Source organism: Balaenoptera borealis (genome assembly GCF_965194805.1).
Source record: "Balaenoptera borealis genome assembly, chromosome: 1".
NCBI classification, from domain to species: domain Eukaryota; kingdom Metazoa; phylum Chordata; class Mammalia; order Artiodactyla; family Balaenopteridae; genus Balaenoptera; species Balaenoptera borealis.
Window position 1 is genome coordinate 41,385,664 of NC_138860.1, and position 15,859 is coordinate 41,401,522.

General features: G+C 49.7%; 2 protein-coding genes across 7 annotated transcripts in view; both read left to right on the plus strand.

The window, feature by feature from the left end:
• ATF3 (activating transcription factor 3) overlaps positions 1–15,859 on the plus strand; it is a 102,521-nt gene that overhangs the window by 46,335 nt on the left and 40,327 nt on the right. For 4 of the 6 annotated variants that reach the window (XR_014247077.1, XM_082400686.1, XM_082400687.1 and 1 more), the window contains exons 2-3: positions 607–850; positions 4,707–4,814. Coding sequence is in view for 5 of the 6 variants with exons in the window: in XM_082400686.1 (XP_082256812.1) it covers positions 607–850; positions 4,707–4,814 (352 nt within the window). In the remaining variant the exon portion in view is untranslated. Of the gene's footprint in view, positions 1–606; positions 851–4,706; positions 4,815–6,023; positions 7,485–15,859 lie in introns of those variants that run through there. The other 2 variants (XM_082400689.1, XM_082400688.1) reach the window with 1 other exon arrangement.
• GARIN4 (golgi associated RAB2 interactor family member 4) lies at positions 10,719–14,034 on the plus strand. Its single transcript, XM_082400097.1, has one exon. The coding sequence runs from the start codon at positions 11,860–11,862 to the stop codon at positions 13,636–13,638; it is 1,779 nt and encodes a 592-aa protein (XP_082256223.1). The 5' UTR covers positions 10,719–11,859; the 3' UTR covers positions 13,639–14,034.

The following is a 15,859-nucleotide window of genomic DNA, read 5'->3' on the forward strand; positions in this document are numbered from 1 at the left end:
GCTACTCTAGTCCCTCGTGACCTGAATTCCCACACCCCAGCCAAACTGGGGCGACGTTACTGTCCTCATTCTCAATGACTTGGATCCAACATCCCGAGGGGGAAGCTTCAGAGATATATTTGCTAAATTCAAGGGTCCCCCACTCCTTGCTTTTACTTCCACTCACTGATAGATTTAACTTGATTTCAGATACCTTCCAAGTTTTTTTTTTTTTTTTTTTTGAAAAGGAGACTGCAAATGGGGTTACATAATAGTCTCACTGATTTTTTTTTAACGCTCTTCCTCTTTCAGGACTGTTTGAGGCTACATTTGCATATATGCACACCAGCCAATACTAATAACTCTTGTGAATTCAGAATAGCCTGAAACGCCACCCCTTATAAACTTCAACTAGGCATTTTATCCACATCACTGAGCTGTGTACTTTAAGAACCTGTTTTACTCAAGATGAGGATGGTGTGAAATGAAAACAAAGCAGAAGGCCGAGGGCTAATGGGACCTTCTTCTGGGGGTGGGGCTCAGGTATTGGAGGTCACAGGTGCGGGGGGTCCTTGATCCCATGCCCCCAAATCCCTGAAGTAGTTTGGGTTTTGATGTGTCTTTCAGCAAAATGATGCTTCAACACCCAGGCCAGGTCTCTGCCTCGGAAGTCAGTGCCTCTGCCATCGTCCCCTGCCTGTCCCCTCCTGGGTCACTGGTGTTTGAGGATTTTGCTAACCTGACACCCTTTGTCAAGGAAGAGCTGAGGTTCGCCATCCAGAGCAAGCACCTCTGCCACCGGATGTCCTCGGCGCTGGAGTCAGTCACCATCAGCGGCAGACCCCTTGAGATGTCGGTCACCAAAGCCGAGGTAGGTTCTCCCGGGGGCGCCCTTTCTGCACTTACTTATTGCACACCTACCATGCACCAGGCATGCTCTAGGCAGGGGGCTTCAGCCATGAATAAAACAAAATCACTGCCCTCACAGGGAGCTTACCTTCCACTGGGAGGAGACAGACAACACACAAGATAAGTAAATACATAAAAGAGAGACAGGCAAAGGAGAAAAATAAAGCAGCAAAGGGGGACAGGGGAGTGGGGTAGGAGTGGAGTTGCTGTTTTAAACCAGGAGTTCAGGGGAGGCTTTGCTGATAGAATGGCCTTTGAGCAGAGACTCGAAGGAGGAGCGGATAAGGGCCATATGGGTATCTGGCAAAAGATCAAGAATAAGGCACTGAGGGAGGGGTGTGGTGAGTGCACAGGACCAGGAGCAAGGAGGGCCAAGGGGCTGGGGTGGCGTGTGGGGTGGGGAGTGAGGCAGGCGCTGAGCTCACGGGTGGGGGCCAGATCATGTTGGGTCTTGTAGGCTATTGTAAAGATACGCCGTGTACTCAGAGTGAGGTGGGGAGCCCCTGGGATGGTTTCTGAGCAGAGGAGCGACATGATCTAACCTAATATTCTTAAATGATTACCCTGGCTGTCGTGTCGAGAATGGGCAGTAGGAGTGAGGGCAGAAGCAGGGTACCGACACCAGAGGGTCTGCATCGGGATGAGGGCAGTGAGGGGCTGAGAAGTTGTCAGCCTCTGGATCTGTCTTGATGGTACAGCTGATTTCCCGGAGTCATACATCGGGTATGACTCCAAATAGGAGTCAATGGTGACCCCAAAATTTCTGGCCTGACCAGCAGTAAGGATGGAGAGCCTATTTGCTGCTGAGGTTGGGACTGCAGGACATTGGGTGGGACAAGAGCAGGCGTCCATCCTGTTCAATGCCCCAGTGGAGGTGTGAAGGAGGCAGTTGGATACGTGGGTCTGCAGCTGAGAGGAGAGTCGGGGCCAGAGATACAGAGTTGGAAGCCATCAGCGTATGGATGGTATTGAAAGCCATGAGTCTGTCTGTATGAGATCACCTTCTGTGTCTAGTTGTTCTGAAGAAGCAGAGAGTGTGGTGATTGTTTTCATCACTATGAGAACCCAGGTGGCCAGGCTGTGGAGCAAGGACCAGTCGGCCGTGCTCACAGCCTCGGTACAGGTTCTGCTCCAAGTTCACTTCTGTCTCTGACGCTTGTGCTGTTCTCTACTCGGCAACCTTTTGTAAGACACCCAGAGTAACAGGCATGGTGAGAAGTCTGGGAGGTGTTTGCTGGCAATGCTGTGGTGGTTCGAGGACTTCAGAGCTGAGGTCTCAGCTGTTTTGTCGCCTCCCCCTCACGGATGAAAGATGGGAGTGTTTCAAGCTCACTTAACCGGCATGATCACTGCCTTTAGGCAAGAGGTAGTGGACCTGGCCAGAAGAGAACTGAGTTTTAAAGGAAGTTGGTTAGGAATCTTTATGATTCTATAAAAGGGAGGGGAGTGGGTGGGTGGGTAAATAATGACTCCTGTATAGAACTGATCTAAGGGTTAAATGAGATGGTATTTGTTAAGGGTCTAGCAGAGGGCCTGGCTGAGTGTTAGCATTCAGTGAATGGTAGGCAGGACTACTATACGATGCTATATCCTTAAGACAGCATTAGGGGCATTGGCTGTACCCCAGTTAACCTCAGGGCAAGTCACTGGTGCCCAGTCCAATATTGGAAAGTGCAGGGTGGAACATGGGACACTCAAGGAAAAAATTTTTTCTAATTAAATCTTGAAATTACAGGATGCAGTGGAAGTAGTGGGGTGCCGTGGAAGGAAGGAAAGCATTTGGGAGGGATATTTGGAGGGTTCTCCAGAGGAAGAAGCAGGCAGCCAGCTTCATGTAAGCACTCCTTAAAGTCATCCAACTCACGTACTGTGATTTTTTTGTTCATCAAGTGACCTTCTGATCTTAGGTCAGTTTAACAAGTAGATTTTTCTCCTGGGTAGAGAATGCACCAAATGACCTAGCTGAATGTTCTGGTCTCCTTGGTGGCTGTAATTCTCAACTTAAGGCGCTGAGCCTGTGAAACCCACGGGCATCCTGTGTGTCTGGGCAGCGTGAGCCCCCTCCCCAGATCCCAGGCACCTCTGGGAATGCAGCATGGTGGAATGAGGCAGCTGTGGCCAAGAGAGGACACAGGACTGGGAGCCACAGGCCTGGGTTTTACATCCAGTGTTGTAGCCTACTGGTCTGCTGACCATGAGCTGGTGATTCCTGGGCCTCCCTCGGCACATTACTTTTGGCCACTCTGTGCCTCATTTGCACATCAATAAAGTGAGGGGATTGATCTAAATGGCCTTTAGAAAGGCTTTTCCATGTCTGACAGTTTGTGACTCTGAGATTTGCTCTACTTTCAAGTACTTCCTCTTATGAGAATACTTTGAATCCTCCCCCCATCCAAAAATATCTGTAGAGTTAGTTGCAAAGGAAATTCTAGACTTGCGGAATTCTTAATGAAGACATTGATGATGAGGTTAATGATGATAATAACTAAAGCTTCCATAGCACCTAAACCCTGTGCAGAGGGCTGTACATAGATTAACTAATTTGACCCTCATCACAACCCTATTGGGTAGGTAAGATTATTGATCCCATTTTACAAATGAGGAAACTGAGGCTCCAAAGAGCACAGTAACTTGCACGAGGTCTCACAGCTAATAGGCAGTGAAGCTGAGATTCAAAGGTAGTTTAGTCTAAACCCAATGTCTGCCTGTGTGGTTCTGGGATCCAAGACATAAAAGGTAGAAATGCCTCTCATTGTATTTCCCCCATGGGCTTTGTTTCCCTATGTTGTAAAGCCTCCATCTCAGCCCAACAACCTTAAGTCAGTGTCATCTAATCCAAAGTCAGAGGTGAGGTGATCGTGGCGTCCCAGGATCTCTTGGATTTGCGGTGAGGCTCCCATGGCCTTTCCTGCTGTCTGGAGCAGTGACAAGTGACATGACAAAGTTCTGACATTAGTGGCCTAAACCATCACCCACTCTGCTCACTGTGAGTGCCTCACTCCCACTGGACTCTGGTCTCTGAGCCAAGTCCAGAAGCCAGACTTTGCTGGTTCCCCCCCAGTCCTTAGGCAAAGTCAGGATCAGAGTGAACTTCACAGAGGACCAGATGGTAAGGCAGGACAGGGTTTTGTTCTCTGAGGATCGCAGGGCTGGCTCAGGGTGGGGCACAGAGGAAGAGATCAATATCAACTTCTTGGATGAATCAATGGACGGTTCTAGTTCTCCACCCACAGGTGGCACCAAGCCATGGGCTGATAACGCCACTCTGGTTGGGGAATAGGCTTGGGTTCCTCTTCTCCAGGAGCTGCACGGGCTTCTCCTGAATTTAGGAAGGAGGTGCTATGATGATGTTCCAGGTGAAGACAGAGATGAATCGAAGAAGAGGCAGGGGGAGTGAATGGCAAGGTGATATTCCTGAGGTCATTCCTGGTTCTAGGGGAAAGGACATATTTACTGAACAAAATCTGTTTCTTGCTCTAGTTGATAACCAATAGTTATCACTTTGAATATCAAACTCCTATTTTAAAATCCAAATGCTTTTTAAAAGTAAAATAAATTTAATTTACTAATATTGCCAATATAATTTTAACTGTTCTTTGATTTTTCATTATTCATTCTTGAGTGTGTGTGTGTGTGTGTGTGTGTGTGTGTGTGTGTGTGTATGTAGAGGTTTCATGCAAAAGTCTAGGGCTTTACTTCTCCCGAATTCTTTAGGGCTGCCCTGGTTTGCCAGTTTTAGCTGGAAATAAAAGGCAGTGTATTTGAGGCGGATTGAATTTCTAGCCTCCCATTAAGCTTGTGCCTCTTGAATTTTACAGGTAGCCCCTGAAGAAGATGAAAGGAAAAAGAGGCGACGGGAAAGAAATAAGATTGCAGCTGCCAAGTGCCGAAACAAGAAGAAGGAGAAGACAGAGTGCCTGCAGAAAGTGAGTGCCTGTGTGCCTTGCTCCTTCCTCTTGCTCACGCCTGTTCCCCGCCAACCTCATGTCACGTGAGGAAGGGGAGTTTGAAAGCCCCTGCCCAGAAGTGCTTTCCCAGGAAGGGCATTGTAGCTGGTAGCAGAAATGCCAGTTGCAGAACGACGAAGTAGCAAAGCTGTTAGCACAATGAATGTGACTCTGGATGTGTAAGAAACAGGTGTGTGAATTAAAAACCACAAGATCATCTGGTGCCCATATTCCCCCTCGGCCGGTCCATACACGTCCAGAAGCCTCCGGGCGACAGGATATGTCAGTCCAGTGAAAGAGGCTTCACTCGCCCATTTTCCTCAGAAAAGGAAGCTGCCACCTCTCATTTGGCTCACTGTGAAAAGCCTTTAATTAATCTCTTCAAACAAGCTATTTCCTTAATCTACAGGCAGAGGTTACACTTTCTTTGCATTCCTCTCTCGGTCTTAACTCTGCAGCCCTTCTCCTTGGTGCATCCAATAGTCTGTGCTCCCAGCTGCATTCAGCCGGCTCCCCTTCCAGAAGGGAGAAGCACCAGTGGCAACGGCATCTGTGGGCAGGTGGAGCAGGCCGTGATGCGGTCTTTCCAGTGGCTGTGTCCCCTCTCCCGAGTGTAGAAAGGCCTGGGCAGAGTCTTCACCCAGGTTCCACAGGTCCCCAAGGGTTCTGTCAATTGCCTCAGGGGGTCAGTGAAAATTAAGACATTTTGTTTATCGCTATGTACATTCTTTCTGGGGAGATGAGCTTCTCAGTGAAATCAGTGACTCACAGAAGACTAAGCACCATGAGTCTGGATTGCCTTCCAGTCCCCAGGTCCCTTTCGGGTCCAGAAGACCTGCCCATGGGCTGTTGTACTTGTGCAAAGGAGATCTCTTTGCCGTTGCTTCTATTGCTGTTTCGTTACTATCAGGGTCACAACCTGCCTCAACCTTGAGTGGAAACTCAAGGCATCTCTGAAGGAGCCTCCAAGTTCAAAGGCTTCTCCAGGCTCTGGATTCTCCCAAACCTAATGCTGCTGTCCCGGCTTTGTGGGGCACTGTAGCAGGGAGCCAGCGGCCATTCCCAGCTTGATGAGCCCCGACGCGTCCCAGCTGTTACCCCTCGCCACCCAGGGGCCACCAGCAGGCCACCCCGTTCCTCACTGGCCCGTGGCTTCCCTTCCTAATCCCTCTGCTGCTTGCCCCCCAGGAGTCAGAGAAGCTGGAGAGCGTGAATGCCGAACTGAAGGCCCAAATTGAGGAGCTCAAGAATGAGAAGCAGCATTTGATATACATGCTCAACCTGCACCGGCCCACATGCATTGTCCGGGCTCAGAACGGGAGGACTCCAGAAGATGAGAGAAACCTTTTTATCCAACAGATAAAAGAAGGAACACTGCAGAGCTAAGCAGCCGTGGTATGGGGCAACTGCGGAGTCCTCATAGAATCCTCCTTTTACATCCGAAACCCTGAAGCCATTGGAGATCTGACTTCCTGTGCACCTCTTGAATCCCAGCAGCAAAGAACCATCAAGGCGGGAGGGCCCTCGGTGACTCAGCCGGGCCTTTCCACTCTACCCCAGAGTGGACTTTGGACCAGGGCAACAAGGGCATCTTTTTCCTCAACTCCAGAATTTAGGCCTTAACATCTTGGCCATCCTTGGATTCTCCAGATGGCCCCTGGTTAGGGTCCTGCCTGCCTTTCATCTGGATTCTGCAAAAACCAGGCCTCCCACCATTAGGATTCATGCAGAAGAAGCATCTGTACCTCGGGTGGGTGGGGTGGGGCCACCTCCTCTGCTGCCGCTGCCACTGTCACTTGTAGGGGACGTGGAGTGAGAATGGCATTTTGTGAAGTTGTGCGATGGCCAGGGTTGTGCTTTCTAGCAAATATGCTGTTCTGTACAGGAATTACCGTGTGCAAGGCGTTCGTTTCAAAACTAGGCGTTGTGCTCTTCTGACGTTTGCGCAGTACACCACCACTGTGACTTTCTCGTGACTTTCCTCAGATCTGGTTTCTGAGAATTTGGGGGGGCTATCAGCACGTGCAGTGTCTTGCAAAGTATTCAGGTGGCCAGAGGAGCTTGTCAGCCCCGGGAGAACAGAATTGTGCCAGCCTGGACTGAGTGCAGTTTTGTGCCAACAGAGAAGGCCTCTCCCCCTTGGCACCCAAGCATTAACGCAGGTCCTCTGTTGCAAACTCAGTTATAATGTCATAGGAAGAAAGCAGAAACAGAGTCCAGCTTCCAAAGGGTTAGGATTCTCTGCTCAGTGACTTAGGTCAGGAATTTTTTCTAGGCCGGAAGAGCCAAAGAATATTCCATTTTCCTTTTCTTGCGGTTGAAAACCACAATCAGCGGAGATGCGTTTGAAGCCAGGTGATGCCTAGGCTTTAGCATTATTAGATGTTAACGGCATTGTTTCTGTCATGCAGATGTTTGTAGAAATCGGGCCCAGAGCATTTATAGCTGTGAGACAGTCACTCACACTGGCCACGAGGACTCTGGCTACTGTCTGTTTAAATTCTGACGTTTCTGTGAAATCCTCAGAGTGTTTAATCCTACTCAGTAGTATCATTACAATTTTCTGTAAAAGAAGATATTACTTATTTATCCTAGTATTCCTAACCTGTCAATATAATAAATATTGGAACCAAGACATGGTGAACTTAAGTGCTGTGCTGGTTTGTGTTCTTTTAAATTGGTTGTTTGTTGAGATCTAACCATTCCCCTCCCCTCTCCTTTGGAGACGGTGGTGTAGGGGGTGGTCTCGAGCTTTAAATATTCTTCAGGTGTTGTTCTTTGTTCTCTGGGGTGCCACTAGGTGGGATTTTTGACTTTCAATCCTGTTCCTCAGTCTGTGGTTTCTGACGCTCAATTTCTCATTGACAAACCCTAGGGCACAGCAGCAAGCATATCTTTTAGATTGTTTGGTATTAAGATAGAATTTTGGGGGCTTCCCTGGTGGCGCAGTGGTTAAGAATCCGCCTGCCAACGCAGGGGACACGGGTTCAATCCCTGGTCCAGGAAGATCCCACATGCCACGGAACAACTAAGCCTGTGCGCCACAACTACTGAGCCTGCGCTCTAGAGCCTGAGAGCCACAACTACTGAAGCCCATGTGCCTAGAGCCCGTGCTCCACAACAAGAGAAGCCACCGCAATGAGAAGCCCGCGCACCACAATGAAGAGTAGCCCCCGCTCGCCGCAACTAGAGAAAGCCTGTGCAGAGCAACAAAGACCCAACACAGCCAAAAAAAAATAAAATACATTTATTAAAAAAAGATAGAATTTTGATATAAAATCTGAATACCTCAACTACCAGTTTCTCTGAATATACAAAAGCCTAAAATGTACACCTGTTGCTCAACTTGAACCTTACAATGTCACAGAACTCCTCGTGTTCACTTGAATTACATCTCTTATAACATCCAAGTTTGTGTCTCATTGTTGCAAATAGGTATTTCAAATTTGGAAAAGAATGGCAGTGAGGATGGGGAGGAAGAGAGAGTATAACTTTAGACGGGATAGGTGTGATAATTCAAAGAAAATAGTCCACCTAATTTTCTGGAATCTCCAGAGCATATGATTCCTTAGGTCTAGAACAGAACCAGGGTCCCTTGCTCTTTCCCTGTGCACATATGTAACACTCACAGGCTGGGAATAAAATTTGGCTACTCTGCCACCAATGCCATTTTTCAGAGAGATCCTTGCTTCCTTGAATGTTCATGCACATGAAGCATGCCTGCTCCTTTGAACTCATGTATAGTTCCTTTAAACTATCACCTGTGACACAGGCATCCTAATTTTGCTGCTTTAACTACGTATCAGGGGCAGTTCCTAATCTGCACAGAGCATCTGGGGGAAGTACCATTTACCACTTCTTTCAGGAGATAATCTATTTTCCTTGTCTTAGTGGAGGGGGATGAATTTCCTTGCATTTACCTTCTGGATGAGCCACCAATCAGCTGTTATGAAACTTAAGACAGTTTTAAAGCTGCCATGGACAACAACGAATTAGAGAGGAAGGAAGGGGGAAGTGGCAATGGCAAGAAAAACTGATCTGGGAAACGCATGTAAATCATCAGTGGAACTGTAAGTTCTCTTAACAAATGCATTAAAAATAGTTTTGTTTTCTGTAACCAAGTTTATGTCTCCATACTTTAAAAAAAAGGATTAATAAGTACTTACCATCAATTTGCTTAGTTCATCTAGTTTCACGTTCGACAGAGAGGGAAACTGGGGGCTGTGAAAGAATAAACTTGGATGGGATCTCTGCCAGAGTCAGACACCTGGCTTGACAAGGTCCTTTCCTTGGGCCACCACCTGCTGGGGTTGTGATGTCACACTGGCAGGGCATGGACAGCCCACCCGCCCTCCTGTCTCCTGCCCTCATCCTGTCCCCTGGCCTTTCCCTGAGATCTGGCCTGACACCTACTTCAGAATAAAGAGCTGTAAAGGGTTCTGGCCCAGGACAGGGGTTCTGGAGTTGAAACTTCCACTTTCTGCCAGGAGCTAAAATGCTATTTTCCATCTTTAGCCAAATTTCTCCCACGGGCTTTGAAGAAACCCTGAAACCCAAACCCACACCAAGCTTTTCCTCTCTTCCGCATCCCATACTCTTTGGTTGTGTTCAAGCAGTTTCTCCGTGGAGTAAAGCGTTTACATGGATTTGACTGAGAAAAAACCTCAGAGGAAGCCAGGTCTGTCCAATGAGGATCCTTCTGAGTTCTCATGGTGGCTCTAACCCCAGAAGCTTCTCTATTTGTCTTACAGAAAACCGCTGTCAGGAAGGAATTCACACTGAAGCTTAAAGGGCCAGTTGAAACTAATACCAATAATAGCTGACATTTATTGAGTGAGACAATATGCTCAATACTTTACATGCATTATCTCTTTTAATCCTCAACAGCAACTGTTATTATCCCCATTTTACAGACGAAGTGGAGAGCTAGGTAGCATGCCCAAGGTCACACAGGTGACCTCTCTAAAGCTGAAAGCTATGTTTTTTAACTATAAAGGTTCTGAGCAGGAGTGTGTGTGTGTGTGTGTGTGTGTGTGTGTGTGTATGACTGTGATAAAATTCACCACTGTAATTTTAGAGTGTACAATTCAGTAGCATTCAGTACATTCACAATACTGTGTAACCATCACCACTATCTAGTTCCAGAATTTTTCATCACCACAAAAGGAAATCCTGTACTCCCCATTCTCTGCTCCCTCCAGCCCTAGGCAACCACTAATCTAATATCTGTCTCTATGGATTTGCCTCTTCTGGGTATTTCCTATAAATAGAATCATACAATATGTGGCTTCTTTCACTGAGTATAATGTTTTCAAAGTTCATCCATGTTGTAACATATATCAGTACTTCATTCCTTTTTATGGTTGAATAATATTCCACTGTATGGAGAGACCATATTTTGCTTACCCAGTCATCTGTTGAGGGACAGGTGTGTGTATTTTAACAGAAAGATAGCCTTTATCCTCAAGGAATGAATCTCTATGGTGGGATTTCAAGCATAACATCAAACTGGAGATAAGAGAGTTGGGAGCAAGGGCCTTTCTCAGAAGTTTCAAGTCACAATTTAGAAATCACTTATTCTGTGACTAGCTCTGTGGGAGTGGCAATGAGGCAGAATGTCTAATGGTACATGCTCCCCACAGGTGTCAAGGCTTCCAAACCACTTCTGCCTGGTAGGGAGGTTACTACAGGACAGCATCTGGCAGGCTCTTGGAATCAAAGCTTACATCTCAGGCTACTCACCCCCCGTTTCACTGGGGGAGGACATGTCATAAGAATAACTAGGTTTCCACACACAGGCTGTTTGCACAAGCATAAAGGAAGGGAGGATCTGAGTGATCCCCTGGATAATTTAATACCCACATCAGCCCAATTGCTGTCTTGGGTTCTCTCCATAACATATATACACACATAGAATTAATTATGCAACTTTTAATAAGGCACCAAATAGGTCTTCTTAAAGGTAGTTAAATCAGTCCAGTTTGAAAACATTTGGCTGGGCCAAGCTTTCTTTGTGAGGCTAAGTACTGTAGTGGTTCAGAACAAAGGCTTTAGAATCAGGTAGACCTACATTCAAATACTGCCTCTGCTACCATTAGCTCTGGGAATTTAAACAGGAGATACAACCTCAATTTCTTCACCTATAAAGTGGGAACAGTAGTTAACAGTACCAAACTCAGTGGATTCTTACAAACATACGTGAAGAACGCAGCATGGTGCCTAGGAGAAGCAATTTTTAATGTTATTATTAAAAATCACCATCGTCAACGTTTACTGGGATTTTATGAAAGGACAGACTAAGGGTCGCAACTGCCAACTCTACGTTATTCGATACAATTAAAACATGAGCTTAAATGGTTCAAATTTATCCCATCATCTTACATTCCTATAGATTTCATCCAGTAGCTGAATTTGGGGGAGGAAAAGAAAAAGGACCCACACAAAATTTTCCCAGTTGAAGACATTTTTATTTTGGTACCCACCTGAGTCCCTGGCAGGATGGGCCTGTCCTCCGCGGGGGCAATGGGGTGTTTGGGAGAGGATGGGGGCCCTGCCCTGAGGGGGCAGCTGGGGGATGAGGCAAAGGGCTGTGTGACAGTGATAGGTCACAAAGGGCATCAGAGGATAAATAGGCTGTGCCAGGGGGTTAGGCTGAGAAAGTGGTTACTTCTCTCACTAGGACTGAAGTTCACAGCCTCTTGGGGAGATAAAAACCCAGAAGCAGAAGTGAGGTAAGGCAGAGGGGGAGCCTACCATACCTCTCTACAACTTGAAGAGATTTAGCCTGGGGTCCAGGCGCCCTACAGCGTCCCCGCTGTGATCATCTGTGCCCCTACCCACACCCCTGCCTCTGGGAGACCCTGAGGCAAAGGTGGGGGCCGGTGGGGTGGGCTTGGAAGACCTGCCGTAGGGCTGCTTGTGTGACGCAGGAGCACCGCAGCTCGCTCTTCTGCCAACGAAGCCGAGGGAGGGAAGAGCCAGGGGCCCGCCTTAACCGCGCTGCCTGTCGTGATCAAAGACAGCCATGACTGGGGACTCTCTGCTCCCGTATCACACGGCCCAGAGCAGCACCGGGGTGGGCCTGTTCAACACCACCATGGGGAAGCTGCAGCAGCAACTGCACAAGGGCGAATACGACATATTCAGGTACGCACCGATATTCGAGAGCGACTTTATCCAGATCACGAAGAGGGGAGACGTGATCGACGTGCACAACTGTGTCTGCATGGTGACCGTGGGCATCGCATCCAGCAGCCCCGTCCTCCCACTCCCAGACATCATGCTGCTGGCCCGATGGGCCACCGGCTGTGAAGAGCAGGCTGAGCGCACCCAGGCCACCAAGGGGAAGAGCCACAAGGCTGCAAAGACCTTAGAGCTCACCAGGCTCCTTCCCTTGAAGTTCGTGAGGATCTCCGCTCACGATCGTGAGAAACAACAGCTGCGCGTGAAGTTTGCCACTGGCCGCTCCTGCTACCTGCAGCTGTGTCCCCCTCTGGACGCGCAGGAAGACCTCTTTGCCTACTGGGAAAAGCTGATTTACCTCCTGCGACCACCAGTGGACAGTCACAGCAGCACCTATGCCATTCCAGCCGGGGACATGATCGGCATGCCTGTGTTCGAGGAGGAGGACGGGCGGAGCCCGGCAGGGGAGGATTTCCAAGGAGAGTGGGATCAGGACCAGGTCAGCATCAGGAGCCTCCACGTGCGCTCTGAGGTGGCCGGGGCCACGTCTGCAGCATTTGCTGGGGGGGAGGGGATCCAACTGGACTCCCACAAGCCCGGTACCGTGCCCGATGTGGCCACTGCAAAAGCAAAGCCTACGGTGCTTGACAAAGAGTCAGCATTGGGGGCAACGACAAAGGTGGAGACAGCATGGGTGGCAGGAGGCACCGCAGCGGGTGCTTTGAGTGTGGCAGTGATCAAGTCTCCTGCCCATGAAGAGCAGAGCACCGCCACGGCGGCCACAGCCAGCGACGGTCCAGGAGGAAGCAAAACCAATATAGCCACTGGGGGCACTGCCGGAACATCCCTGAGGAGCAGGAAAATGGCCCTGGCAGGTGCTGCGGACAATTCACAGTACGCTTCCAGCACGTCCACCAGCCTCTCCCCAGAGGCCGGCAGGACTGCGGTCGGAGCAGAACCTACCAGCGAGACTGTCAGAGGAAGAGCCGACAAGGAGGACGAGGGGACCCTCATCTCAACCTTGCCACAGGAAGGCCAAGTGAGTGAACAGGATGGCAGCTCACAGAGGGTGTCCCAGGCCCGCAAGGGAAGAAGGGAGAGCAGGGAGCAGTGGGAAGAGGAGAGAGCTCTTAGGAGCCCCTCGCTCTGCAGTTCAGTGGAAAGCCACCACAAGGCAGCGGGGAACAAGATAATCCAAAAAGCAGCTGGCCGGTGCTCAGGCGGCCGTAGAGCCACTAGGGACGACCAGAAGGAGAAAGGCCACGGCAGCCCGGGGGGCAGCGAGCAGGGCACTGGTCACAAAGGCGTCAGCCGTGCTCCCATCACCAACGAGCCCAGGACCTCGCACAAACCGGGCAGGAGCTTATCTACAGCGAGTTCAGGTTCCGCCACCAAGATATTCAGCAGGATCAGCTCCTTCCTGAGGAATATCAGAGCCAGTCTTACTAGAAAGACAGCGGGCTCATCACGCGATAAAGGTGTGAACATCCTGGCGAAGGCAGTGGAAGGGACCCGAATGGAGGCCATCATAGAGACAGCAGAGAGTGGCCAGGGGCTGGAAATCACTGGTGGTGTGACATCTGAGGCCATGGAGCCAGTGACCATTGAAGCCCATCAATAGGACCTAGAGCTGGAAGCTGCAAAGGGGACCAGGGCTCAGCGAAATACCCCTGGAGAGCCCATTTCAGCTTCCTTACTGCAATTTAAATAAAGAACCATACAATCTGAGAATGCATGCAGTGTTCTCTCTGAATTTCTAGGTCCTGAAGCCCAGCCGTAGCCTCACAGTGGATTCTGTGATGTCAGCTGTGCCACAGTCTGAGACCCAGTGTCCAGTCAAGGGCAGCCCCACCTCACACACATGCTCAGCGCCAACAGCAGTGCTCCACCTGGCCTCCACTCCTTTCTGGCTTTACCCCCCGGGGCCATGGCTGAAAGTCAGACTATGGCCTAGGAAGCTCTCCTTCACTATCCCCCTATTCTTTTTATAAACGCTTATTCCCCCTGAAGGGAGGGTGGGGAGAGGTCTCTTCTGTTGGTGGAGGGAAAGGTGGGCACTTGGTGGGGAGCACTGATGAGAAAGGGAGACAGCCCGAGACCTACACATATGCACTGTTTCCCCTGGCCGAACAAGGTTCCTGACCCCAGGATTAACCCAGAGCTTCTGAGAAGACTAGGAGCTGCAGGGAGACACAATTAATGGTTTACTCTCCACCAGCTTTTCCTTGGACCCAAGGTGGAGAAATTACAAAAAGATCACATCACATTCCTTTGATCTTATGATTTCCACACAGGCAAGTGCAGGTAAACACTAGTCTGAAGGAAGAAAATGCATTAAAAACACGTGCATAGCCCTTAGCCATTTATAGAGTTCTTGAATGTACGTGCCCCCTTCCGATTCTCACATCTTTCCATTTTGCAGATAAGCAAACGGAAGTTCAGAGCATTTAAAGGACTTGCTCAAGGTGGGAGGTGATGGTACAGAGAGGGAGCTACCTCAGTGCAACAACTTTCAGACAGTGTGACACCACGGTCCCGCACAGAGGTACACAGATGGTGGCGGAGATAGGACAGCACGAGTTATTATCACAACTCTGAGTGACAAATACAATGAGAGACGTGTGTTTGGGGACAGGATCTATTCAGAGGAGGGGTTCTGGAACATGGAAAGGAGTTGTGCGTTAGGGAAGGCTTCACAGGGGAATTGGCACTTTTAAGGATGAATAGGGCTCAGCCAGGTGAAGGAAGTATGAGCAGCAAGGGAAAAAGTGGGGGAGGGGTGGGAGATGATCAGGCCACAGGAAAGAGCGTGTGCAAAGTACAAAGGCTTGAAACATCACGGTGTGTTAAGCAACTACAAGTATTTCGGTACTACTGGTTGGAGGGCAAGAGAGGAGGGATGTGAGGCTGGAGAATCAGGCAGCTGGGTCTTGGGGCCTGGGGTACTATTTGAGTGTCTGGGACTTGGGAAACCACTGAAGGCCAGCGTCTGATGGGAGTAAGATCTCTCTGGCTCCAGGGTGGAGAGTTGATGGGCAGGGGGCTGTCTGGAGACACGGGATCCTCCAGGAAGCCACTGCATTAATCCTGGCAGAAGAGGGGAGCCCCGAACCTGGGTGGCACTGGGGAGACAGAAGGGGGCAGAGTCGAGAGGTGTTGAAGAGATGGAACAGGACAATTTTCCAGCCCACATCCTGAAAGATGGGGAGCTCATGGTGTAAGTCTGGCCCTCATCCAAAGGAAGTGGAACTGACAAAAGTGGAGGTGACTTGCCCCTGTGGCGGCTATTGGTCAGTAGAGTGGGTGGCCAGAAGACAGGCTCACGGGAAAGCAAGGAGTAACGTGTTAAGATAGAAAACAACAGCTGCTAGACAGCCAAGGGTAAAACATCAGGATAAGGCAGCCAAGGCGGCAGTGGGGCTTCAGCACTTGGAGAGGGGCAGAGCCCCTGAGCAGTTCCTTGTTTATCTGGGCAGTTCTTCCCACAGAGCCCTCCTCCCCTGGGCCAAGAGTCGCCCCCAGAGAGCCCCTTGTGGCCACATGCTGGTACTGCAGGTTGGCGCTTGAATGAGGGGAGTCAGCACTGAGGCTGAGTCACTGTGACCCTTTCCCTTTGTCACACCACAATTAGTCTAATGCCAACCCCACAGGTGTGAGCTAGGGGAGGTGAGGGGATCTGGGCAATGAGGACGTGTCTCATCCAGGCAGCATGGCTCCAGGCCCCTGGCAGTGGAGTGGCAGAGTCTGAAACGGCTGAAAGGTCCCTGAGAGGCTGGCGATCTGGACCCAAGGGGACAATGAGTGACCACCAAGAACAGGGGTGGAGTTAGTGCCAGGGTCCC

Bases quoted from the DNA above. Each gene is read 5' to 3' on its own strand.
- GARIN4 (XM_082400097.1), top strand. From the start codon at position 11,860: ATGACTGGGGACTCTCTGCTCCCGTATCACACGGCCCAGAGCAGCACC.